Raw genomic sequence first — 26,709 nt, 5'->3', positions numbered from 1 at the left:
CCACAAGAAACGTGTAGCGAGTACATCTTACCACACGATGCTGTACGCTCGTGCGTCGAGGCTTACTTTTCCGCCTCGACGCCGTCGCGCTCTATAACCTACCCGTCGTCGACGAAAAGCCACCGCTCTTCTCGTCGGCTTCCCCTTTCCTTCGAGACGAAGAAAAGAGAAGGTCGTAGCCCTAGCCCTTCCTTGATCTCTTCTTCCATGGCGTCTGGTGGATCCGCTGGCCGGGCTGGCGCCTCGAGCTCCCGATCGTTTGATTTCGGCTCCGATGATGTCCTCTGCTCCTACGACGATTACGCGGCTCAGGACATCTCGATCGGGAAGCGATCGGATCCTCCCGGGAGGGTATTCTCCCTTCATGATCTTAGTTTCTTTGTTCCTCTGTTTGTAGCACGTCTTGGTGCCTCCTTGTTTGTGCTATAGTGAGTCGGATTGGTCCACCAATTTGGTTTGCTGTTTAGAGTAGAGATGGATGCTCATTTTATCTCGTAACATGGGGCGTCACTTTGAACGCCATCGATTGGTCTAATGTAATCGATGGTTCAGGGTACGGAAGAATTAGGGTTTTCCTGCTTATGCTAATACTAGTATGATTCTTTTCTAGGGCATCAATTCATCGACGTATTAAATATTTTTCGTCGGAATCTTGGGATGATTTCATCGTATTTTTTGGGTAAATTTGTCATGTTAGTCAATGATAATTATCTGAACTTCTATGTGCAGAATGTGAAAGTCGACACCATCGGTTGGTGTTAGTAGTAATTTATTATTGTATGTATCATTTTCCCCATGTTGACATGCAAATGGATTGGGCCTTCTGCAAGACTTCTTCTCTTTTTTAAAAGTTTAGCCATAAGATTGCACTCTTTTTTATTTGTTTATCTCTTATACATATCACTACTATCTAAGTTAATTGTCCTTATTCTGTTGAATTCACTAGAAATTTAATGATAAGTCCATTACTCGTTCATTTGGCTCATTCGGCTGGTCATTTTATCTGATATTGCTTACGTCCCTTGATGTTCATGGAGCAGGATTTGCATGAGAGCAGGATAGGAAGACCATTGGTCAATATTTATGAGCAAGAAGATTATTCCAGGGAGGACATAATATCTGCTGTCGAGAAGTGTATGAAGAAATATGCTGATAACCTACTTCGATCTCTTGACGGTATTAGTGGCCGGTTGTCGCAGCTGGAGATATTTTGCTACAAACTTGAAAGGTCACTGGGTGAACTTCGAGCTGATTTCCTTCAGGATCAGAGTGAAAAAGATCTGAAGTTCAAGTCTCTCGAAAAGCATCTTCAGGAAGTAAGTTTTGATGCTCATATCACATTTGATTATCGTGAGTTTGTAACTGTTATATAATTCTTTTTGTAGAGCTAGTTAAAGGAAGACCCTTTTTTCTTTTAACTGATTTTTTTAGCAAGTTTATATATGACAATAGTGATTATTTAAAATTTTATAATATGTGCATGCTACCTACTAAGTACAAATCTCATATCTCAAGCTTGCTATCTGTCTATGTTTGCTAGAAACGATGATTATTTTATGTGCTAGATGATCAAACATTTCCTAGCATCTTCTGAGTGGAATAGTGTTAGCATGTTTTGTAGCTTTCGACTAATACTTGTGTCCAAAGTGCACATTTAATATGGGGTTGCAGAAGGAGCTGCCTAGCTTAGCTTAGCTGATAAAGATTTTGTCATGTCATGGTTCTGGGTTCTGGATTAAAACCGATATTCACCACTTATTGTATATAAGGTTGTAAACAAGGAATACTATCTTAAAAAGTAGGCATCCAGTCCACTTTTACAAGTAACTGGTTGTTGATTATAGTTTGTTTGTGATGATGACTGTGTTATATAATTTATATTCTTCATATTCTAGCCAATCTTTGGCACAGAATGAAGAAAACAAAAACCTATATATCATGTAGGATTCTTAGATGGTGGATAAGTGCATTTCGTTGGTGTTTGAAGAACCACAAGACATTAAATAGGCTTCATCTTGTAATTTCTCTTACAAATGTTATTTCTTGATCTGTTAGAAAACTGAGAAAATAGAGGACCTATATGCATGTAAATTCTAAGTTAAAAATGATGTCATCTGTGAAATATATCAGAAGATCCTATCATCAGCTATTGTTCAATAAAAAATGGTATTAGAAGCTATCTTGACAGAAACTCAGATAGGATTAAGAGGTAGTCATAGCCATATATGTGTTGAGGTTGTTTCCACCAATAGAAAATGGTTTACAATGACAATGATAGATTCCTTATGTAATGCTTGCCTGTGGTCAATGTGACACCAAATTTATGTTAATGGCCATGTGGGTATGCTTCATCATATTGTAGGCCTGTCAGGTTTCTCATTAGTTTTATTATTTTTTTCTTCGTACTATCATTGGAAAAGGTACAAAGTCTGGCTTGCACATTTCTGTTATGTAAAATCAACATATACTTTTATTATGGATGCACTTGAAACTGATAAGGGTTCAGTTTTAACTCTTGTTCTGTATGCTATTGTGATACTCATCAGTCTTATCCTGTTAGTTCTACAATGCTTTGTTGAAGGTTCATTTTAAAATATATAGAAGTCTTAAATTGGAGGATATTTTTTGAAGTACAGCATTTGTTATACGATGGTTATTCATTTCCTTTTTGTGATATGTCAGCAATTTTTGAGATGTGTCTGTTCACTTGCCACGTCAGGTCCACAGGTCTGTTCAAATTCTGAGAGACAAACAAGAACTCGCTGAAACTCAGAAAGAACTGGCCAAGCTTCAACTGGTGCAGAAAGAATCTGTAGAAAAGAATGAAAATGCTGTTGCACGATCAGTCTTAGATACAAAAAAGCTGGATGACAAGCCAGACATTGCAAACCAACAGCTGGCCCTTGTTCTACCTCACCAGACTAGTGCTCCAGCGGTGCTTCCAGCCGGAACATCTCAGCCAATCCAACCATATAAAGAACTACCTGTCCAGCACCAAGTGCCTGTCTCTCCTGACATCCAACAGGACCAAATTTTAATGAACCAAGCTGGAAAATACCATCTTCGACATCAAACTTTGCCACAGGACCAGTGCAGCCAACCCATGCAATATGAGCTACACTATGTGCAAGCAAGACCTCAGTTTCAGAACAACCCAATTCAGGCACCACCACAGCAGCCACTGATAGCGAACCAGAATCAGCCTCCGTCATTGCCTAGACAACAGCTGTTGCCTCCACAACCAGGCCATCCAGTGCCACAACAGGTGGTGAAGCTTCAACAACCTGCTTCACAGGCTCAAATCATAACTCAATCGCCACCATCTTATCCTCCTTATCCATCTCAACCTGTGAATCCTGTTCCTGAAACATTTCCTGGCAGCATGCCCATGCAGGTTCCTAATCCGACAGTTCTGCAGTCTGGTGGAATTCGTCCTGAAGTTCTGCCATTTGGTTATGGAGGAACTGGCAGCTCAGTGTCGCAGCCACCACCCTTGCATAATATGCAGCTCCCAGTCGTGTCGCAGCCACCGCCCTTGCATAATATGCAGCAACAGATGCAGCTCCCAGCCGTGTCGCAACCACCGCCCTTGCATAATATGCAGCAACAGATGCAGCTCCCAGCCGTGTCGCAGCCACCGCCCTTGCATAATATGCAGCAACAGATGCAGCCCCCAGTGAGTCAGAACTCTATTGGACCACAGTTTGGCAAGGGTGGTTACATGGGTAGTGCAACTTATCCACCGACACCATACAATCCACAAGCTTACCATCCTGCCTACAGCTACCCACCAAGCAACCTTCCAGCTTCCAGGAACCAGCAAGGACCTCCCAGCAATGGTCCAGCTCCCCACTATGAGACTCGGCTGATGCGCAATCACCCCTACGGAGACATGATTGAGAAAGCTATTGGAATGGGATATGATGGGAATCAGGTCATGAGCCTTGTTCAGAGGATGGCTGAGACCGGTCAGCCTATGGATTTTAATTCTCTGCTCGATAGATTGAACGGACAAGCTGCTGGAGCAACCCCACGACCATGGTAAGACGAACATTTGCTATATGTTGCAGTGGTGGTTTTTCAATTGTCTCCTGCTGAGTATATATGGTGTTTGTAGATATAAAATTCCATTCACGATAACTGGGCGTTTCTCATAAGACCTGTGGTCAAATGAAATTTGAGAGTAGGACCATGATTTATCAGATGTTGTGGTTGGACAAAGACTATGGAAAACCTTAATATTTTCTTGGAGCACATATAATTTATATTGCTTTTTGCTGATCAGCGTGGATTAATATGCTTTGCAACTGTGTAGGATTAATTTCTCTCCATTTTTGTCTCACGCAATGTTCAGGGAACATTGTGGTAAATATTATGGATGATAGGCACTTGAACTTGAATGTTTTCCTATCACATTTCGCAATTAGGGGTAATGTACACCGATGAGCATATGTTAGCTCCTGTCTTTATGTACATGTGCACTTGGCACCCTTTAATCAGCATGGGTAATTGTGTTCTATTGACTATAGTACTGTTAATCTAACCTCTGTATTTTTTTTTTTGGTTCCTTTGGTTGCCATAATCAATCATCTTCTTACCTGCTTCTGGTTGTGCTATTTTAGAATTAATTTCCTTTCGTTACAATAAACTAGGTGGAAAATGTAAACATGAGATCTCAACCGTTGAATTAATTTCCTGAGGAACACTGGAAATTTGATTAGGTAGTTATTTAGCTACAAAACCTTTAGCTACTTGTAAAATCGAAACATGTCTGTTTATTTTTTTGATACGTGTAAAATTGAATGATGTCTGTTATTTTTATTTTTATTTACAAAGAATAATTGATGATGGTCTATTTGAGGTATATAACTCATCTCCCTTGATCTTGTGTGTTTTCCACATCTTAAATTCTTAAACCCTCATTGCCTTCTTACGCTTGCATTGTATTGTGATTTGTAAGTCTCAATATACATTACACCCAATTTCCAAACCCGGCGGCGGCGCATCCCTACGATAATAAAGTAGAATAGACTTATAGCTCCTTTTTCTACTGATTTGATTTCGACATACAAGAAAACAGATTCTAAAACGTAACAAAGCAACCTTTTTCATGCCACATTTATTTACCAATCAACCTACCATACCATCGCCACAAGCTATTTTAGATGAGGCAGTCTAAAAGAGTCTGAAAGAGTCTTATTTTAGATGACTATAGTTAACCAACAAATTTCCTTCTACCACAAGCTATTTTAGATGAGGCAGTCTAAACGAGTCGAGTACACACACTGATGTGCATATCCTTCTAACTCTTTGAAAAGAAACAACTATAGCAACTGCCTACACTGTAACAACAACAGATAACCGCAGCAACTACTACTGATGAAAGGTACACGAGAAGCCACGACTCATAATCTACAAGTACATGAGCTCCAACGACCAATGACAAAGCAACACAAGTTTGAAAAGTTTCGATAATTCTCTTTATTCATAATGGAGATAATTGAGGAGACAGGCAAGGAAGAGGAGCAGCATGACCCTCTGTTTAGCAATTCTCCGTGCTGAAAAATCACAGACCTAAAGAAAAACAAGAAGAATGTCAAACAAGCATTATTGTCTGAGTTATGTGTACTGTTCAAATGAGGAGGAATCACAATGCCGATGCCCTAAATGAAGTCCGATTACGTGAGCAAACAAAACAATTCTTCGTTTTGGATAGCTTCAGAGAGGCATGTATAATTCGAACAAATGGCATGAGTGCAAACTGAGATTCACTTGGCAATCCCATTATATGATGGATGAGGGAGGAGCACTGATAATGCTTCAAAATAATTTCCAACATTCTTAATTTATTGATTGAGACAGTCATTCGTAGCAGAGCATGTCAAAGGTAACATTCTTAATTTATTGATTGAGACGGACATTTCCCCTTCTTATTTGCAGCTGGTCCCTCAGTTTCATAAAGCTTGAACATATCGAGGGTGAATCAGCAAAACAAACAATGGAGGGTAAAAGCAAGAGCCGAGAACCTTAAATTGGTCCATCTAGCAGGAAAAAATAAATCACAAAACCAAGTGAGTCGGTTCCTTCTATAGCATAGCAAGGTATCATTCTCAAATAAGCATTTGGCTTTTCTGAATCCAAAGTATTGCTGAATCCACTTGATAGACCATCATACATCATCATTGCCAGCTGATATAAATGCAAAAATATCAGTATATTTGTTCATTTGGCAATGCATTGAACAAAAATATTCAGGACAGAGAAATGCTATCTAAATATGGACAAACATGCTTTTGGTCTAGGCACCTAGTTACAAAATGTGTAACTTTTCGTCAGGAAAGTAACTCGGTCTTTCACACAAAAAAAAGTTTTTGTAAAATACACAATTCAACATCCCAATCAAAATTATGCAAATAGGAGTAAATTGTATTCATATGGGAAGTTTTTATGGTTCTGCACTTGAATCAAGTTAAGACACTTCATCAGGACTGCAAAGAATAATCTAGTACTACCACCAACTCTATTCTTTACAAAGAATAATCGAGGGTGCTGACAATAAAGATTTGAATGTCTCCACTAAGAGCTTAAATAGATAAGTTGTCTAGCACATCAAAAAAAGTAAAACAAACATGTATCATACCACCTAATTTATTGCGGCCACAGACATCATTCTCAACTAATATTGGGTCAGATACATGAACATTCTCACACCAGTTAACTTTCTTAAGGATGGTCACAGATGATGCCAGTACTGTCATGCCCTTTATGACTTCTCCCAGTCGTGTCTAACATATCTTTTCTAGAGATATCTAACTGCCTTAGAAAAATGTTTCTCCATCTTATCATCTTTCTTATTTTCTTTTATGATGTATTTGTTTCTGACATCAGCCATTTATCTCAGTATTCTCGTCTCTGCTACCCTAACATTTAAATAGACTTGCTTAGATAAGCCATGCACTAAATCAGGATTCAGACAACTGTAACTTGAGAACAAGGAATCACAACTCTTCATGAGTGCATGCACTCATCCAGAGTGTAGACCAAATTGCTATCAATTAAAAAAATACAAAATAAAATCTCTAAAAGCTGGCATTTAAGTGTATTTGATGACTATCAAGGTTTTTAATTTCGAATGATACCGCCGGCTACCACGCAAAATCGATCGTCACCGATCGATTTCGACCGTCGTCGCCTGCTATGAGGTGGTATTAGCCGAGAGAGAAAAAGAGGGAGAACCTGGAGATCTGGTGCCGCTCTACCTCGATGATCCCGATCCATCACCGCCCTCCCTTGCTAGACGTCGCAGATGAGATGTCGCCTCCTTCTCATCTGAGGCGACGAGGCCTCGGCGTCGTCGGCTACTTCTCCTCATCCGCGCAGGGAGAAGAAGCCTCAACGACGATGTTGCCAAGGCTTCGCGGGGAGAAGAAATGAGGCAACATCGCCTCGACGACGTCGCCTTTTTTTATTTTTTAACCTTATACACACACACACATGCACTGAGCGATATGCCAAAGCGTACCGCTCAATATACTCGTATTGTATCGTACCATACCGAGCTAATCTCGATACTCCGATACGATACAAAATTACGAACCTTGGTGACTATAACAAATTATGTTAGAGCTTCAACTATATTTTATACATATTTTCTAGTGAGATGTTGTAGTTATCATATCATACTAGTCTTGGGGGGAGTTGTGGCATGGGGTTGGTAGTTGGAGTTAATTCCTTGGTTCAAAGTTATAGTTAATCAACTTATCACTTCTATGAGAAAACACAATTCACTAAGTTTATGGGAGCAATTTAAATAAACATTTAAATCATCTTGACAAGCATATCCATAAAGTATATTGTCATATCAGTCAATTGATTGTTGTTGTCGAATTCAAGCCTAGTCCAGTAATCGTTCTCATATGTCCTCAAGATTAAATCAAAATTTTATCAAAAGAACAAGATACATGTGAACAACTATACGGAAAAGTTTAACACTTCCAAGTTGCTAAAGCTAGAGAAAAGCCTATGTGTTAAATATTATGTTAATTAATGAGAATTTAACTGGGATTAATTCTATTCTTGACAGCCAGGGACAATTGCTAGAAACTAAATTTTAGGCTAATATATGATTGAAACCAAATATATGAAGTGTAACTTTAGCAATGCCAAGATAAGAATTAGTAAAGAGAATAAAATATTCCTAAAGGTAATAGATTTAGATATCTTGGATAAGTTCTAGAACATGATAGGGAGATAAACAAATAAATTTAAGCATAAAATCAAAGTGTCAAGGATCATAAAGGTTCTAGGTGATCATAGAGGGTAGAGCAAGATTTGGACAATTTTAGGAGAAACAATATAAAAAGATTTGGATGGTCATAGTTTGATTAAAGATGTCCTAAATAGACTCAATAATAGGAAAATATTCATGTAATATAATTGTCGTTGTTCTCATGGAATTTACTTGTGCCAATCTGTAATTTTAGGAGAACATATAACCAGTTAGCTAGATTCCACCTAGCAATTGTCACATGTTGTTACTACCATCTGGTTAAGCATCCAGATAAAATTGCCTAAATTATAACAATGAAAAGCAAAATTGAATTAACCATGCTACAATAAGACATGAGGCTAAATGGGTGATGTATAAAACAGAGTTGTCGGTACTGACCAACATTGGTTCCATAACAATATTTGTTCACAGACAGAGTAAACATTTTAAAGGTCTATAGAGAACTCACATCACATGTGATGTCTGAGAGCTATGGCATCACTTCCTTTTTAAAAATGATGAATCTCTTGTTCAATTTATGAACAGCCCATATAATTATTACATTTCATGCTAATTACCTTTTGGTGCTTGACTTTCATCTAGTTTCATCACATCCTACAAAAGAAAAAAGAGAAAAAAAAAAGTTTTCTTACATGAAAGTAGGAAAACGGCAGCATATGGAAAAATCATCACAATACAAGTAACAACTTATAAGAAAACCATGAATCCTTTATGTTGACACCCTAGGCTATCTTATTGTTGGTGATAACTAGAGATGTTCAAGTCCATGCTATTTGACATAAAACAAACTATAAGTGGACTTCAAAAGGAAATATTACATGCAATGCAATTTTCTAAACTTGAAACGTAACTAATGCAAATAAGCATAATATTCCTACACAAGTATAAAAGGTTAAAAATAAAAAATAAAAAAGACAATTTAATCCATGGAAGCAGAGTAGATTCACCAATTAATTAGGTGATTAACAAGTCTCAATCATATATTCCACTTTAGAAGCACCATGTAATATGAAAGAAAAGAGTGCAGCCGTGCAACAACCCCAAAGAACAAGACAAATCCAAAAAAATCAATATTAAGTCTTTTATTACATTAAGGTTAACTCAAAATGTCTCCTTTTTTTACCCTGTAATATGCTGTCAAAATTGACTGATGAACCAAGAACTCAATCAAGATCCACACGATCTTTTGAATGGGGAAAATTGAAACTTTGTAATGAGATCCAATTGGACGAACAATATCCCACCATCTTAACCGATTCACCCAAACAATAGAATCGTCAGAAGGGGTCAACACAATCCAGTCAACCAAATAATTAAAGAAGATAAAAGTGGCCGATAATACCTTCGGAGAGCCATCCATATCCCCTACGCGAAACATTGAGCATCGAGGTCAACAACGCCGTGGCCGTTGCGCTGTGCATCGGCATTAGCGACTCCACACAGAAGCTTGCCTCCACGGGAGACCTAAAGATGTTCCCAAATAAGAAGAGGAAATCGTCAGAAGAAGCAGAACACAAAAGCAGCAAGATGAGATATTGACTCCAACCCCTAGTGAATGCAACTAGTTTGTATCTACCTAATCTGCCTACTACCTGAGGAAACGACTGGTGGCTGCCGGCCTCAGTTTGGGGAGACAGCGAAGCTGAGGGCGCGAGGCCGCTACGGCCTCGGCCGCGACCCGCGCCGCGCCGCCGCGGATCGAAGCCGAGCGAAGGACCGACCTAGCGGCGGCAGCCATGGCGAGCGGAGGGAATGGTGAAGGCCGAGAAAAGGCCGGCAGCGAAGGTTTTGTGAACGAAGCTGAAACCCTAAAAGCACAAGGCGATGTTGCTAGAAGCAGCAGACCACGTTGTGTTGGGTCGGAAGATTAAAAGCCCATCAGATATACGTACACCATTAAATTGATTGCTACTCACATTTGGGGTCGATAGAATCTGGTCGTTAAGCATCTTTACATCGCACCAACGGTCACGATTGTGTTCAAAGTAGATGATGATCTTGATTGACGTTCGTCGTTTTACTGATGACCGAATGCGACAACATGAAAGGACATGAAACAACGGGGATGCAGAAGGATACATCTCCTGGCATCTTGAACCGGAATGTGAGGGGAAGATATGCTGCTGGATAGAGAATCCATAGATCTGGTTTTGGTCCCGGCTGGGTTGGCCATTTTGTTTGGGTACCATCTCCTTCTCCTCTACAGACTCTTCAGGTTTCCCCACACCACTGTGATTGGTTATGAGAACCACAACAAGCGAGCATGGGTCGAGCGGATGATGCAGGTTAGTACGTTAAATCCCTCCAGCTCTCTATTCTTCATCGATATCCGGTAATGTCCATCCACAATAATCTGTGTCAATCTTCAATACAACTCGAAGCACTTCACCTTACAGATATAGGTATACTTCATCCTCTTGGATGACCAAAAATATTTCTGCAGACAACTCCGGAGGAGACTGCAATAGCTCTGCAGGTGATATCAAGCAGTATATCAGCATCAACCAACCTGGCCTCGCTCTCTATCGCTCTGAGCTCTCTCATCGGAACCTGGATAGGAAGCAGCTCCAAGGTATTGATGTCGGAAGTCATCTACGGGGACACAAGCCAGACCACGTCTTCCGTGAAGTATGTTTCCCTGCTCACCTGCTTCTTGGCCGCCTTCACTTGCTTCATCCACTCGGCACGGTACCTCGTCCATGCCAGCTTCATGCTGAGCACACTGGACTCGGACATACCCATAAGCTACGTCCAGAATGCAGTGATCAGAGGCAGCAATTTCTGGTCGATGGGTCTCAGAGCAATGTACTTTGCCACCGCCTTGCTGCTGTGGATCTTTGGACCGATACCGATGTTTGCATGTTCAGTATTCATGGTGATGATACTGCACCTCCTCGATACTAATTCCACTCCACTGCATCACTTCAGATATCATCCGAACAAGGGGCTGGAGAAAAGAATTAATGCAAGACATGCAAGTAGCATTCTTGAGAACCCGATGTATCCTCCACTTCCATAAGTTAGTCTATCCATGAACCAGGCAAGGAGACGACAGCAAGCGATTGCTTGAACTAAAACTTTTACTGATAAATGGCTCCTCATATTCTACAATAAAGAACGAAAACATGTATCTCTATATTTTTGGGGATTCAGACGAGCTATGAAGCTTTTATTTTTTGATGGGATCTGCTGCCTCCGCCTGCCATAGTTTGGCTGTTTCTAATCTGAGCACAAATGACCTCCTGCAGCAAGTGAACAGGATAAGTAAAACATTAATATGTAAATATTCATCTTGTAAACTAGTTCTTGTGGCATCAACCATCGATTTTTATGAAATATTTTCTAAGATACAATTTTGGGAGTATTTGTATTGAGATGCTGCCTTTACCAGGTGTAGAAGACAAACAGATGCGTCTCTTATCCATCGTTCCAGAGTATTTGTATTGAGTTGGTGCGTTTCCCAAGTGTAGAAGACAAACATGAGTATCTCTTATCCATCGTTCGAGAGTATTTGTATTGCGATGGTGCGTTTCCCAGGTGTAGGAGACAAACGAGAGTATTTGTACTGAGCTGGCAGTCCAAAAGAGACTAAGCTGACCCACAAGTCAAACTCGAACCTGGTTATCGTGTTTTACCCACGTTGATGGCTGTCGACTTTTCGAGCGGTTGGCTTGTACCTCTTATGCGAGTATCGATCAATATGTACGGATCCGTGAAGTGCTGTGCGGTGTCGTTTCGAGTTTTCTGAAGTAGTTATGTATTATACTTCATCGTCTTATACGATCTCGAACAACGCGAGAGCAAGTGATGCCATTCCGTCCGAGTCCAATGTGTTGCAACAGCGCACCATGTTAACTTTGATGCCTCATGTTAGCGTTGATGTGGCTGTCGACTAATATCATGGTACCAAAATATGTCCTATAATGATTCATTTAATTAATGCCTCTAAAAGGACATCAGAATGTATTATACTTTTACGGTACTGAGGCAGAGGTACAGAAGGAATTTAAGTACAAAATAAATTAATAAAAGATAAATTTAGCAAAGGGGTAAGTCCAAACTCTCAATCATGAATGTTACTATCATGGCTGCTCGTGTACCATCATTTTCATCATTAGGATGCATAGTGGATTACGTTATTCTGATATCATATTTGTCACAATCTGAACATATGGATTATACTTTAAAAAAATACACGAGAAAAATAGTAAATTATAAATTATATAGTAATCAAAATCCATTTCACAATCGATATTAATTGCATCAGGATATATTATAATTGGATGATGATATGCTTGGGTCATGGCATACGTACATATGTTGTTGGGTGCTTACCTTCCCAAGCTTGTGCATATTTCGTCGAACAGTATTCGGGCGAGACATGGTTGTGGACCGGGTTGATATTTCGTCGAACACTAATGGGGCGAGACATTATTCGGGACCGGGTTGATAGGATTGTGTTTGACGGCTCCAGTCGAACATGTTGTGTGCACTAATAGATGAAACAATTACTGATACGGCGAGTTGGGATCTGCTGCTTTCTGTCGGGTTGGAGGGGAGGAGATGGAGACGAGAGCGAAGAGAGCCAAAGCCACCGAAACGGCGACGAAGCCGAGAAAAGATGCCTCCAAGAAACCGAAGGCGAAAGCCAAGAGGAAGCCCTCCTCTTCTGCTAAGAACGACCACCGCGACAAGCCCAAGAAGCCGCCCACCGCTTTCTTCTACTATCTGTACGCCTCTCTGAACCCTAATTCCGTGCTTCTCCGCTCCTGCCCCTCCCATCTCGGGCTGTGGCTTTTGTGGGAAGTTGATGATTCGCTATTGGGGCATGCTGTTTCCTTGGATACATCTGTTATATAAAGTTTGGTCACTTTAAACTTTCATGGTTTCCTCAAACTGCGTTTGCTGTGTGGGAGAAATGATCGCAATGATCAGTTTATATTTCTTGATTGTGTTCAGTCTGGGTGATCGAAAGGCCCATTGTAGGGATTTAGTCACTGTTTTGGTCTCTTTCGGTCGAGCAGGTATGATGCGTCCCAGGTTTTAGTAAGGGTTCTATTTTCTATTACGTTTGGTCATATTCACAGACTGTGTGGGTGAAGCTGTTTGTGATTTTGACATGTTCCTATGAGCTGCACTAGTTAGCTGCGTTACAAGTTCATGACTGTCTTTTTTGACAAAAATTACCATGACCTACATGGGCACCATGGTGGTCTATCATTTCAAATTTATAATCGTTTAGCTATAGATTTAGTTTTGTATATGCAGGGAGAACACAACCCTAAGAGAGCAATAGAGAGTTTAGCAGTCGATCTTAAAGATAGCAACATGAACTCTCTTTTTTGGGTTAATTGGATTTGATTTAGCATAGGGTTTATTTAGGTTTAGGTTTGGTTGTTTTTTTTTTTTTGTGATGGTTTCTGTAATATTTGTCCTATTGTTTTGGAGCAGAACCTCTATTATTTGGGATCCTTTTGAGGTGCTACCACACGATAAGAAAAATTGCCGCCATTTTAAGATTGTTTGGATATAATTTTGGTTAACTAGAATTGGAGAGGGTTTTGTCCTGGTGGGTATAGGCCATCTAGTGAGGCAATAGGGGGAGTGTTAATATATGGACTTTGCCTTGTATCCTTCTTTTTTGTATCTTTATTTGCCATGGTAGGACAGGTTGGTACCTTGGTGGTGCATTGGAACGTGTAGGAGCCATTGACATCACCAATGTTAAGGATTTAATAGTTATAATCAATATAAATGCTATTATCCATCAAAGTTGATGTCTCTTACATGGTAAGTTTAGTGCGTCAGATCCTATTATTTGACATTACCCCTTCCTACCATAAACTCTTATATTGAGACTTCCAAACCAAAACAAAATCTCCTTTATCTTCGTGAACAATCAAAACACAGTCAACATAATTTACACCCTAGTGATACATAACTGTCCAAGCCGTCCGTTACATATACTAAAGCTGCTGGTGTTTGGCTCTAAGAAGACACCACACTTAGTGAGAACTTACAGAAATATGAAGAATCACCACGTATATAATGATAATCAAAATGATTTCTTTTTTTTATTTTTGTAATCCTAGCCATTGTACACTTAATTGTCAGTGTTTCATCTTTATTAATAGCATTTATCAACTTTGAACTGTTTCATCTATTATCAACTTTGAACTCGTAGGCGTCATTGACATCACCAATGTTAAGCATTTAAACTTAACCTTGTTATAAGGATTTTACATATAGGTATGCGTTGATAATAGCATTTATCCAATGGTAAGGATTTACCAGAGATCCGACTTTGATGGATAATAGTACAATATCATTCAAAGAAACAATCTTCTAAAGCTATGGTTTCAAAGATATTAGGATAGTCAATAAAATCCCTGAACGTTGGACATTTTAAAACATGAAGCATGAAGCAATAAATCCCTGAATGTTGCTCCTTTCATGTGTACTATCTGTTTGTTGCCCAGGAGAATCACCATGCCATAATATAACGATAACCAGGATGATTTTTTTTTTTTGTAATCCTAGCCATTGTAATCTTAATTGCCTTTCTTTCATCTTTATTTGATCATAGTCATTAAATCTTTTCCAGATCCATCTTATCTGTTTTCATCTTTTTGATCCTTAACTTTCAATGCACAGATATCTAACCAGTCTCTTTTGTTTATCACACCTCTGTTCTTCTAATATTTGTTATTAAGGATTTTACATATAGGTATGCATTGATAATAGCATTTATCCAATGGTAATGATTTAACAGAGATCCGACTTTGATGGATAATAGTACAATATCATGCAAAGAAACAATCTTCTAAAGCTATGGTTTCAAAGATATTAGGATAGGCAATAAAATCCCTGAATGTCGCTCCTTTCATGTGTACTATCTGTTTGTTGCCCAGGTTATGCTAAATTACCTAAAGGTACAACATGCCTGTCAAACAGTTATATTAAGATTAAGAAAAGTTTTAATAAGTTCAGACATTGTCAGCAATTCATCTTTGAAAAATTGTCTTGGGTCTTGATATGCTTGTTTGTGTGATGCTGTTTTACTATTTTCTTCTCTTTTCCCCCTCTTACAATCTCATTACCATTCTTATCATATTGTTATTTAACTAAAAATTTAATTTGTTTGTAGTTGTGTGTTTATGAAATAAAAGAGTTTAAATTGGATGCATATGTTAAAGAACTTTTTTGTTTTTGTTTTGAAGGGAAGATTTTCGCAAGACCTTCCAACAAGAAAACCCAAATGTCAAATCAATGCGAGATGTATGCATTTGTTACTTGTAGTTCATGTTTCGATTTGATTTCTATTGTTTATACTACATGCCTTGTCTATATTTCTTTCAGATTGGTAAGGCATGTGGGGAGAAGTGGAAAACAATGTCATTTGAGGTTAGTTCTTGACATGTTTTTCTCAGGCATCCAGGTTTAGACAAATAATTTACTTGTGCTACAATTGAAAATAAAATATACATGTAACTTATCCATTGGTAAAGTGTGGATACTCAGAACTTGGGAAGGAGAGATTCCATCTGAGAGAAGAGGTAGATAATTAAAGGACAAAGGAGAAATTGTATCTGATGCATGATCAAATGTTCTTGAAATGTATTTAAAATAGCATATTATGTATGCAATCAAGCATTATGCTGTTCACCAAGTGGCTTTGCTGCGGGAGGACCAATTTCTTATCTTAACTGGTTGAATAAAGGTGCTTATAGGACTACGGTGAAATATGATGTTAGTAGAAACTTTCAATTTTGTCATGGCATTCATTAGTTAGGAGGTTAACTGGAAAATAACTTCTCTCTCTCTCTCATACGCACACATGTTCTTAAGCACACAAAGTTGACATGCTTTGCATGTGGACATTCTCTCATTTCTATATGCTAAAAGTTTAGCATAATCTGTGTGGGCTAGTGAATAATGGTAGCTTTAAAATATTTGGCCTGCAATTAACCAAAATATACATATTAAGTACTTGTTGGTAGTACAATCAGGAATTATGATGCAAAAACACCTTATGTACTACTTGTGTGTGATGAAATATTTGGTTCAACCATTCAAGTGAAGCTGCAGCATCACAAATTCTATAGATTAGGAATAGTTTAGTAAAAGTTCTGTTAGAAGCAATGATGTTGGAACTTGGAAGTCCACATGATAGAAGTTAACTATATCTTCACACCTCATTATGATAACGGATGTAAAGTATGTTGGAGCTGATTTTTGGAATGAAATTGGAGAAATGCATGCGACCAAAATGTAAAAGTTAACTTAGCTTCAGTTTTCTTTGCACATGGCAACCCATGATTTGTTGACCCCTTGCAAATGAAAGCCTTTGTTAACCACTGCAATTCTCGGAGCTAATAAATCTAGTGCAAGCTCTTTATCATTATACTGTTTGTTTGATCTTTTGTCTGTGGTGTTGGCTTAATACTATAAAGTGTTGTGATGCACATGTTAGCAAATTCTCAGCATCCTCAAATATGAATATAGATATAAACAGCCATTTAATAAATTAATGACATTGCTTGTAGTATCTTTTACATGAGTAAACATTTGTCTACATCCTTATCAACATCTTGGATGGGTAGTCAATTGACCTTCTTAAGTGGCTTGTTCATGATGCTTTACATTTGTATTTTGTAATATTTGGTGCTTTCGCTTATGATGTTTTTGATAACCTAAACTTTCCTTTATATCTTTATTACAAATGGTGGAGCATGATTTGCTTATGGTAATGACTTGAAAATTTTGTATAACTTAGTTTTTTTGTGTGCCAATTTAGTTATATAATGCACTTATATCATAACAAAAGTCAATCATGTATCTTGCAGATGAGGTAGAAAGTACTTTATAGAAGGATTCAGTAGGATTTCTCTGCCTGTCAATCAGTCATCAACCCTCCTGCCAATACACTTTTTGAAGTCCTTGCAGAACTCTACTCTATTTGCAACAGGGAAAAAAAAATTAACATGAAATATAAATCAAGATATACATAACCTTAAAATTCATCTAAATGATTTCCTTATGTTCTGTGTTTCAGGTTTGTGGAATTAAGCAGCTAAAATAATGCTACTATAGAATTCATTAACAGTAACTTTTCTTCTACCTTATTTGTTAGGAAAAGGTTGCATACTATGATATAGCCACAGAAAAAAGAGCTGAGTTTGAGAAGGCTATGGCAGCATACATTAAGAGAAAGGTTGGTGATTCTCGTGTCCTTTCTGTATCGAACTTATGCTCTAATGGCCTCCTTAAATGTCCCTAATGCCCATTCCATATTATCTTGCAGGAAAGTGGTGAGTTTTCTGAAGGATCTGATGATTACGAATGACTGGGCTGGATGTAAAGCAGATCATCGGCTGTAAATTCTATTTGTATCTGTTAATTAGGCTTTGGAAACTTAATCTGTCTCCCATCATATCTAATCTTCGAACTAGTGCATATCCGAACCCTGAACTATCAATTAGAAACATCTCAAATGTCTAGCAACTCCAGAAGTGAATTGGATTTGGTTTGAATGAAATCTGTGTATGGACTGCACCACCCTCCGCCACTGTAAGCTCAAAACCATCTCAGCCTAGTCGAGATTAGTACAACACACACCACCACGCCGGCTTTTCCTGCTTTTACGGCCATTGGTGTTGTAACAGCACTTGATCCGATTAACTGCTTGTGAAATGGAATGTGCAGCTGCAAGTGTTGGTGTTGCTTACGTTTCTTTGCTTGCTAGGTTATTGACATCTGAAATCTTCTTTCACTCCAATTCTCACAGCAAATTGCCATGAAGTAATACAAATTCATGTGGAAAAAGAAGAAGACACACCTCATCAATGCAAATAAAAAATGTACAGATTCTCGACGCTACACCATCCGACCAGACCAATTGTATGCAGTCACAGAGACTATAGTTGAATCGCCATTGCTCAGATGATGCTGAGGCCTAAATTTGCAGGAACGTCAACCCATTCCAGAGCGCAAGAACAACACCACGAGAATAGGAAAGAAGAAACACAAAAAAGATCTACTTCCGAGCTACAGGCGGTGGTGGTGGTAGCAATAGTACGTCAAAAAGGAATACAAGAAGAGGAAGGATCAGAGGTGGCAGCCGCAGCAGAGGTAGAAGAAGCAGAGAGCGCCGACGAGGACGACTGCCTCAAGGCAGGAGAGGACGCGGAAGAGGAGGTCGTCGAGGAAGGAGCAGCGGGGGAGGGCGGGGCGTTTCCACCACCGCCAGGAGGCAGCGGAAGCGAGCTTCTCCGGCCAGTGGTTCTCCTTGTTGTTGGGCACCCGAGGCCAACCTCCTGCTCCACGTCCACCCACCATCCTGGCCCTTCGCAACAACGGGCAGCGGCCAATTCGATTCCTGCTCTCTCTTCTCTTCTTCGGACGCACGGTGAACAACTACCGATCGCACTGAAGGCGGAAACCAATTCAATGTTACCTTTAGCATCTTGATTTAGACTGGCCGAGCGGGAGTTGAGCATCTTCTTTCCAGCCGTGGGATTCATCTCCTCTTATCATGTCTTCACATTGTCTGTGTCTTTAGCAACATCTGTCTATATGTTTTTCCCTTCAAAGTCCCTCGGCATCATTACATTGCCACTGTCACTGGAAAGATAACTTATCTGTTGCTGCTCCATTTCCAGTTGGTCTTACCTTTCACCATTGGCTTCTGCCAGCTGCATGCAGCAATGATTTCGTGAACACGAACAGGTAGACATAGTCCCTGTCCCTTCCCCATGAGGACCCGGACAAAGTGTTGCTGTCATCCGCACTCGATCGATCATAAGCAGCAGCAGCAACAACAGAGACGATAATGTATCAGCATCTGTCATATGCTTTGCAGTTTCCACAGCTACGAAGTGCAGAGATTTCTCTTCCTTTCTTTCTTTCTTTACTTACCTCTTTTGTAATCGATAATTTTGTTTGTTGATCGGGAGATGATGTTAGGCATACTGCGCATTTTATATGTGAAGTTACTGAATCTTCTTCCACTTTATATTTGAACTGTAAGTTAAAACGATCTCTTCAGAAACGACTACTATATTGTATGATACTAAATTTCCTCATTGACAGCACTCTTACCTCAAAACTTTTTCTTTTGTTTTTCCTTTAGCTACGTCAACTGATGTATCAAGATAAATAGATGATGGAGACCCACTCCTAACCTTGGAGACAATTTAGAGGTCTTTGGGAGTCTGAATCAGATGCTGAATCAAGCAAGGGTGCCACTTGTGCTTGCAAATTCAATGGGGAGCATGGTTGGATTCATATGCAAAAGGGTTTCAACTTGGGGCACATCGATCAATGTTCTATTCCATATTCCTTATAGATTGTATTCCCGATTGTCTCATATCTATAAAGTCCGTGTTAGCTTCTAATTTGTTGGCATTTCTCTTCACGAAGACTTTGTTTGGCTCTTAGATTTAACTCTTGTGTAAAGGAAAGCTTGGGGAATTCTATCGAAATAAGTTGTCCATGAGAGAAGAGACTAAAGAAAGCTGCGTGGGTTGCAGTAAATTGAGTTCCAAGCTTTCATGCCATGGAGAAGCAAATCACTGAGAACATATATGGTAAAGAAACACCCTTATAGTCAGAAAAAGTAAAAAGCATTTTCATGGGAAATGGCACCACATCCTTTCCATTAAAAATCTTCGACATGCTTGCAACAATGAATGGACTACAATTATACAAAATGATTTCCCTGTGTTTTAAATAAGAATCACATGAAGCAGAGCCAGTATCTATTTGTTCCATAGCTGTGATGGTCAAAAGGAGTGTGTGTGACTAACGATGGAAGAGAAAATGACGCAGGCAAACTGACCTTTGTAAGGATCATCTTTGACTTGTCTATATCCTACAAGCAAGTGAACTTTTTATGAAAGAAAGCAGATGGAGTTCTCCTTTATTTTATGTTATCTTTTTCGACTTGTATTGCTTTAAGCCATTATTAAAGAAAAATGGTTAGATAGATAGATAGATAGATTTATATCTATTAATATAGTTGCACTGTTCATACATGAATTCTGAAAGCTGTTCTACAAAGAGACATTTGTTTGACAGATTTCAGGCTTGTTGGCTTGCATCAATGATTCATTCAGCTATTCCACTTGTTTAATTATAAAGGTTCATAATCAATTCCAGGAAATCATTCATGATTTGTTCATCAATTCCAACTGTGCATAACAGCAATTCTCTAATTCATCTAGTAAATTCATTTGATTTCCTTGCTATAATGTGTCAATGTATTGTAAGTATCAGTTTTTTACTGCGTTAATTCTTGGACAGGAGTGCTGGCTTTGGAGAAGCTACAGTAGCGGCTGTCCGGCACCGGCTTTTGACGTCAAAGGGCGATTAATCCTCCACCTCTTTCATGCATGATCTGGTCGCAGAAATGCCTAACATGCACGTACTTGCTCTCTCTCTCTCTCTCTCTCTCATGAGAAAGACAGAGACGTAGAGATTAAGCAACCTCCCCACGTTTAAAGTAAACACCACAGGAAACTTCTCCTGCAGCCCTGTCATCACATAATGGCTTCTCATTTGTCAGTGATTATGAATGATAACTGTGGCAGGCTAATCGATAATTCCTAGGGATGGCAAGGGGATCAGATTTTTCTCAAGTATCCAATCCACTTAAGCTGGATTCCAGTGTCCTTCGATTGGGTACACCGACATCAAACAAGGATGATACATGGATATCTTTTACAGGAAAATGAGAAATGGAGCCACTGATGTCATTGCCGAAAGCTCTGAATTGGCACCTCCGTGAAGGCTTTTAGATGTGCGTGCATATGTGAACTCATAAAGCCATGGTGATCCATGCATACCCACCCAGTTTCCACCCGAACGGCGTCTTGCTCGTCTGAACAAGGAGGGGTTTACCTGCCGCCGATACTGTAACTGTGGTCCTGCATGCACATGAACCACGCGACGAACCGGCGGGTCCTATGCTGTCGGATGCGATCCAACGGAGTAAAATTGCACTCCCGGTCAACTCCTGCGGGCGCCCACAACGAGGTGGAACACTGACACCGTCCCACGTCAGCGTCGCCCACCTCAGGGTCAGCGCGCCGGTCTCCCAGCGCTTCCCTTCCCATTGCCGCGCGTCCGTCGACGCCTCAGAAAGTAGAACCATGTCCCGATTGCCTTCGGCGGTCGTTCCTCCTTTCGGAGTTCTTAATCCCCATCCACGACCGAAGATCACCGGTTGTCCTCCGTCGACTGCGGCTGATGCCCATGCGACCGCGATCGACTCCGTCTCCACCAAGAAAATGGCTCCTTTGCATGACGGAATCATCCAGCAACGTCTCGCGGGTGGCGCGATCTCTCGATATGGTGGGACCCACTCGTGAGAGCTCAGACTCCACGAGAAATTTCACGTTTGATGCGACCCACCTTATGCAGAAGGCCGACATGTTATATAACATTGTACGCATTCTCAGGTTCCTCCGTTCCGTCCCATTTCCTCCTTCCTCCCTCTCTGCACCAAAAGAAAAGAAGAGGAAGGGTTATACTCTTTCGATCTGATTCCACACCTTCCATTCTACCGCAGGCGATCTTCATGTCCGGATATCACGAGAGGGAGCACTTCCGCTCCCTGTTCCATGACGAGCTAGCCGCGCTCTTCTCCCAGAGGCCGACAGACGGCGCCGCCTGCATTAGTGGTGGCCCAAGCGGATCCGACACCGGGGCGATTTTTCCGGCCGTGACCTTCACCGATGTGCCGCTTGGCTCGATGATGGACAACGACGCGCTCCCTAGAGTTTTTGGCTTGTCATGCTTAGCTCCGTTGGATGCGCTTGGCCCCGGAGGTAGGACGGGGTCTCCTGAGCTGATGGTGGACGTTGGAAACGGCAGTGGCAGCTTGACACCCGCGTTTGGGTGCGGTGGGCGTGCGACTACAGTGACGCCCAACTCTTCGACCTCTTCATTGTCCGCTGAGGCCGCCGGCGAAGAGGATGCGGACCGGTGTAAGAAGGAAGAGCAACAGGAGGAAGAAGGTGATACGTCTAAGAAAGTGTAAGTTTTGCTAATAGATCCTTTTCCTTATCTGCTCCTTGAAAGGCTTCGGTTTTGTTGGATGATCGCACCGAGTTCGACCCTTTAAAACAATTCCTATAGGTGGTTGATCGAAGTAGAAAAGCTCCGAAGCAAGCGAGATTCGCTTTTCAGGAGGCTTTCCTGCTGATCCTTCCTTGTGTAAGCACTAACAAAATTAAGACCCTTTGGGATGTGAGCTTGTACATCTCGACATGATAAACTCTGAAGATCTTTTCTGTTTCTGTCGATCCCAGAAGTCTTCCCATGATGTGATTCTTAGGGATCTCCAAATCTGGAGAAATATGAACTATGAGAACGACAAGATTAATTCTATTTGATCGTCTGATTTCGTGAAATTTGATGAAACAGGAAGAAACCCAACAAACAAGGAGAGAGAAGGCAAAGGGAACCCCGCTTTGCTTTCGTGACCGAGAGCGAGGTTGATCATCTCGAAGACGGCTACCGGTGGAGGAAGTACGGCCAGAAAGCAGTCAAGAACAGCCCTTATCCCAGGTTAGTAGTCACGTTGCCGCTCATGATCTCCCATCCACTTTAGCGCAGTCGTGCGCATTAATGTCAAGTCTTCGCTTCTTATGATGCTCGTGACTTCTGCATGCGTTGCAGAAGCTACTATCGTTGCACGACTCAGAAGTGCCCGGTGAAGAAGAGGGTGGAGAGGTCTTATCAAAACTCGACCATTGTGATAACCACTTACGAAGGGAGACACACTCATCGGTGCCCCGCAACAGTTAGAGGGAGCACACTGCTACTGCCTCCTCCGCTCATGTCAACGAGCTTCTTCCAGGATCTTGTGATGCAGCAAGCGCACCAGCTGAACAGTACGGCAAACCAAATGCCACCTCTCCAGCAGCTCGAGTTCTCTCACTACGGTCTCTTGCAAGACATGGTTCCTTCCTTGGCACACCACGGGCAACCATAATACGGAGGTTCCTTGATTCAGATATCTGTGATCCTTACTTTTCTTCTACATGTATTTGGATGTAATATTTTGAGATTCTGCAAACTGTTGTGGTATATATGAAGATAGAGAGTTCAATAGCATGTCTTCCTGAATCATTTGAATAATTTTCCTTTCTCGATCATTTCTGAGAACTCATCCGCATTGTACTTGTAAAAGCTGATGGTAGATTTGTATAAGCAAAACAGATAATTTCTTTTGAGCAATCCAAAAACTTTATAGCTGACTTCTTTGAATTTCAGTCAAAAACAAAATTGTAGAATTATTAAGACCCTTCAACTTAATATTTTTATAAAAATATAAAACAAGTAAAAATACTCACTAAGATGGAAATACCAGGGTTGGTAATATTTGTATTATTTATTGGAAATCAAACTCCTTCGAGCATCAAATTATTTGAAAGAAAAATTAATTATGTATACAAATCTTATCTCAACCCTTAATGTAGAGATGATGCCTAAGAAAAATATTTGAAGTGCTCTTCCATGGCTGTTTTAAGGTCGACTGTTTTGAATTTTTGTTTTACTATTGATTATATCCATTATTATTTTTGGTAGCATTACTCATTGCCGCAGAAACTGCCATTTCCCTTATTGTCCTTGTTGCACAGTACGGGAAACAGAGAGAGGAAGATGAACACTCCCAAATAACCACAAGCTCCATCGCTGTAGCTCTGTCAGCTTCCATGTTAGTGTAAGCATCTCTGTCAGCTTCCATGTAACTCCAAACCTTTTTGCGTTGTCGCTGTGGTCATCTTCCGGAGACAAATCCATCACCCGACGTCGGCACGCTAATCTTTCCGTATCCTCCCCTTCGAACACCGAGAGACGTACGTCCAGTCGATGTCGTTCGTATTAGCGGAGATGTGGTGGAGCTCGGGATGGGGCGGGGTGGCGCTTCTGCTGGTGGTGCTGCTCGTTACATGTGCGGTAAGGACGCTGAACTGGGCGTGGCTTCCTCTTAGGGGACTTCAAGGAGGCGGCGCGCTCCGACCCCATGCCCCTCTCCCACGACAACGTCCCCCGCATCGCTCCTTCCCACCATCGTCCTATCAAAGAATTCGGTGAGCACTCCCGATCGATCGCTTCTGTTTCTGCTGCAAGTCGTTCCATGTCGTCACTGATTCATCCAATACTTAAGGCATACGAAACACAGAACTAATCTCAAGCAGTGAACTGACTGGACTGAATCTTATGCTGTGTTAGACACGACCTATCGTCCCACATCCATGCAGGAAGAACGTCCTTCACCTGGTTTGGGCCTCTGCCTCGAGTGACTCTCATGGATCCGCAGTGAGGGGCATCCTATCCAACAAGTTCGGTCACTTTGGAGGACCAAACACAGGCCCTCCCGGACGATTGCCAGTGACTGGACTCCTATCATAGGAGGATTCTAAACCCCGCTTTCCATCTCGAGAAATTAAAGGTAAATGATAAATCATGGTTCTGTTCCTCTGCTGAATTCATACTAGATTGATGTATACTCGCTTTGCTGAATAATAGACTCTTCATAAGCTTTCGTTAGTTAATTTAACTTGTTGGCACTTGTAGTTTCTTTTGTTTACTAAGTGTTATGAATTATGGCTCATAATTGTAAGTACTTGAACATCTCCTCTTCAGAATGTAAGCTATCTGGTGTAGGTTGATGACACTGTCATAACTGGTAGTGTGGCTTATGGGAATTCTTGTTAGGTGGTACTATTATTATTTCCTAGGAATAAAATTTAGGAAGCCTAATCACATATTGCAGATCATTGTGGAGAGTCATATGAGTTTGCAATGGTTCTTTTACAACTATTTTAACAGAAATACAAATATTCGTTTATTTCTTTTTGGATAGATTCCGGGTTGAAGTGGGAGTAGGGGGAGACGGAGCGTGGGACGATTGTGGAGGGAGTGGAGTGGGGAGAGGGAGCATGGGAGGGGGTAGCAGGAGTGTTAGGGGGAGGAGGTTAGCTATCCCCTCCACTCCCTCTGCCTCTCCCACTTCACCCCCTCTGACTCTCTCGCCCCCAACTTCAACCCCTCCGTCTTTCCCGCCCCCCCACTTCACCCCCTCCCCTCCCCTCCGCCTCCATCACCCTCCGTCTTGGTTACATGTTAAGCTTAGAACTGCTGATCTGAACTTTCAGTTGATTCTTGTGATTATAAATCACAAGAGTCAACTGAAAGTTCAAACCCACGGATCCAAGCTCCACTTGATCAAGATCATTCCAATCCAATCCCACAGCGTCTACCACAAGATTCACAGAACAATGGACAATCGTATTATTCTTTTCATCTACAAATTCAATAACTACCCCAAAAAATCAAGATGTATGTAAAAGAGATGTATACAACCTTAATTCATAGAACGTTTGGGACCACGGCTCTGACCTCCACTTGTAATTAAAATCTTACAGATCCAAAATCCCACAACACCTCCACCACCAAATTCACAGAACGATCAATGATCAGATTCTTCCACCAACCCACAAATTCACTCAAAAACACCCAACAAAAACATCATGCTGTATATAAAAGATACATTTAAACCGTAGGCTTCGAAATCCTCAAAAATATTATAAAGAAAAAACTGAAAGTTCTATCCGCAACTTTGAGGTACATAGGTAACCAAGATCAGGCACATCTGATCCCACAACCCCTCTACCAAGATTCATAGAACGATCGATGGTCAGATTCTTCCGTTCACCCACAAGTTGACTAAAAACAGACACACAGAAGACCAAGCTGCATATAGAAGGCCTTTCTTCAGACTATTCATCACAAGAACCGACTTGAAAGCTCGGACACACAACTACGAGACACCGACGTGACCAAGATCACCGTCAAATCGCAATAAAATCCCACAATCCCCACTTTACAAGATTCACAGAACGATTGGCTATCAGATTCGTTTGTTTAGGCATCAATTTTACAGCAAGAAAACAAAAAGAAACCAAAGAACATTCGGTTTAATAAATGGAGAAACCTATGACTGAAGAAGTTCGATCGAATAACCTTGGCCTGATCGGGTAGAAGCAGAAGCCGATCGAACGTAGGAAGACCAAACGAGATCCTTCTCACCGTTCGAATGTCTCTTCTCCCGCTTCGTCCTTTCTCTTGCAGCCTCCAACCGCACTTCTTTACAGGGAAGAGTAAATAGCTTGGCCGAGGCCTTTTATTCCGTCAGAGGGTTGTTAGGCGGTGAGTTTACCGCACCAATCTCTCTTATAAAATACAAGCCCCCTCTTTTCGCGATAGAATTGGACGGACAAGATGGACTCACCCGTCACAGTCCAGACACCGATCAGGGAAACAACCACTAGACACGCGTCGGCTCATGTCCGAGCGAGGGAGAGCTGCTTTCTTATTGGTCGCCAGTCGGTGGGCCTTGCCAGCAA

At 40.9% G+C, this 26,709-nt stretch overlaps 5 protein-coding genes and 1 long non-coding RNA gene across 8 annotated transcripts; 4 read left to right on the top strand and 2 right to left on the bottom strand.

Moving 5' to 3' along the window:
* Positions 1-61: 61 nt before the first annotated feature.
* On the top strand, positions 62-4,284 carry LOC135635490 (pollen-specific leucine-rich repeat extensin-like protein 1). Its single transcript, XM_065146591.1, has 3 exons — positions 62-351; positions 1,041-1,316; positions 2,720-4,284. Exons 1-3 carry the CDS (start codon positions 208-210, stop codon positions 4,043-4,045), a joined length of 1,746 nt encoding a protein of 581 aa, XP_065002663.1. The 5' UTR covers positions 62-207; the 3' UTR covers positions 4,046-4,284.
* An 889-nt stretch (positions 4,285-5,173) lies between these two features.
* On the bottom strand, positions 5,174-10,028 carry LOC135635491 (protein NUCLEAR FUSION DEFECTIVE 6, mitochondrial-like). 2 transcript variants are annotated; one of them, XM_065146595.1, is made up of 3 exons: positions 9,883-10,028; positions 9,633-9,754; positions 5,174-5,574 (listed from the first exon to the last, which is right to left on the bottom strand). In XM_065146595.1, the coding sequence occupies exons 1-3, from the start codon at positions 10,026-10,028 to the stop codon at positions 5,567-5,569; spliced, it is 276 nt and encodes a 91-aa protein (XP_065002667.1). In that variant the 3' UTR covers positions 5,174-5,566. The 2 variants fall into 2 exon arrangements, with proteins under 2 accessions (XP_065002667.1, XP_065002666.1); XM_065146594.1 differs by lacking the exon at positions 5,174-5,574 and adding an exon at positions 5,882-6,189.
* Positions 10,029-10,294: 266 nt separating this feature from the next.
* On the top strand, positions 10,295-11,326 carry LOC103981602 (uncharacterized). Its single transcript, XM_065146593.1, has 2 exons — positions 10,295-10,575; positions 10,734-11,326. Exons 1-2 carry the CDS (start codon positions 10,408-10,410, stop codon positions 11,307-11,309), a joined length of 744 nt encoding a protein of 247 aa, XP_065002665.1. The 5' UTR covers positions 10,295-10,407; the 3' UTR covers positions 11,310-11,326.
* Positions 11,327-12,719: 1,393 nt separating this feature from the next.
* On the top strand, positions 12,720-18,017 carry LOC135635568 (high mobility group B protein 14-like). Of its 2 annotated transcripts, none has more exons than XM_065146726.1 (5): positions 12,720-13,020; positions 15,511-15,568; positions 15,650-15,694; positions 17,424-17,504; positions 17,595-18,017. In XM_065146726.1, exons 1-5 carry the CDS (start codon positions 12,854-12,856, stop codon positions 17,634-17,636), a joined length of 393 nt encoding a protein of 130 aa, XP_065002798.1. In that variant the 5' UTR covers positions 12,720-12,853; the 3' UTR covers positions 17,637-18,017. The 2 variants fall into 2 exon arrangements, with proteins under 2 accessions (XP_065002798.1, XP_065002799.1); XM_065146727.1 differs by having other exon boundaries at positions 12,886-13,020; positions 15,516-15,568; positions 17,595-17,845.
* A 3,474-nt stretch (positions 18,018-21,491) lies between these two features.
* Positions 21,492-23,486, top strand: LOC135636124 (WRKY transcription factor 28-like). Its single transcript, XM_065147708.1, has 3 exons — positions 21,492-22,327; positions 22,718-22,861; positions 22,973-23,486. The coding sequence occupies exons 1-3, from the start codon at positions 21,693-21,695 to the stop codon at positions 23,286-23,288; spliced, it is 1,095 nt and encodes a 364-aa protein (XP_065003780.1). The 5' UTR covers positions 21,492-21,692; the 3' UTR covers positions 23,289-23,486.
* Positions 23,487-23,649: 163 nt separating this feature from the next.
* Positions 23,650-26,483, bottom strand: LOC135636125 (uncharacterized). Its single transcript, XR_010495819.1, has 2 exons — positions 26,327-26,483; positions 23,650-24,423 (listed from the first exon to the last, which is right to left on the bottom strand). It is a non-coding gene; the product is annotated as an uncharacterized LOC135636125 (long non-coding RNA).
* Positions 26,484-26,709: the final 226 nt, after the last annotated feature.

The sequence above is a fragment of the Musa acuminata genome, chromosome BXJ3-4 (genome assembly GCF_036884655.1).
Source record: "Musa acuminata AAA Group cultivar baxijiao chromosome BXJ3-4, Cavendish_Baxijiao_AAA, whole genome shotgun sequence".
Lineage (NCBI taxonomy): Eukaryota > Viridiplantae > Streptophyta > Magnoliopsida > Zingiberales > Musaceae > Musa > Musa acuminata.
Note: the sequence above shows the minus strand (reverse complement) of the source record. Positions and strands in the feature narration are given on the sequence as shown.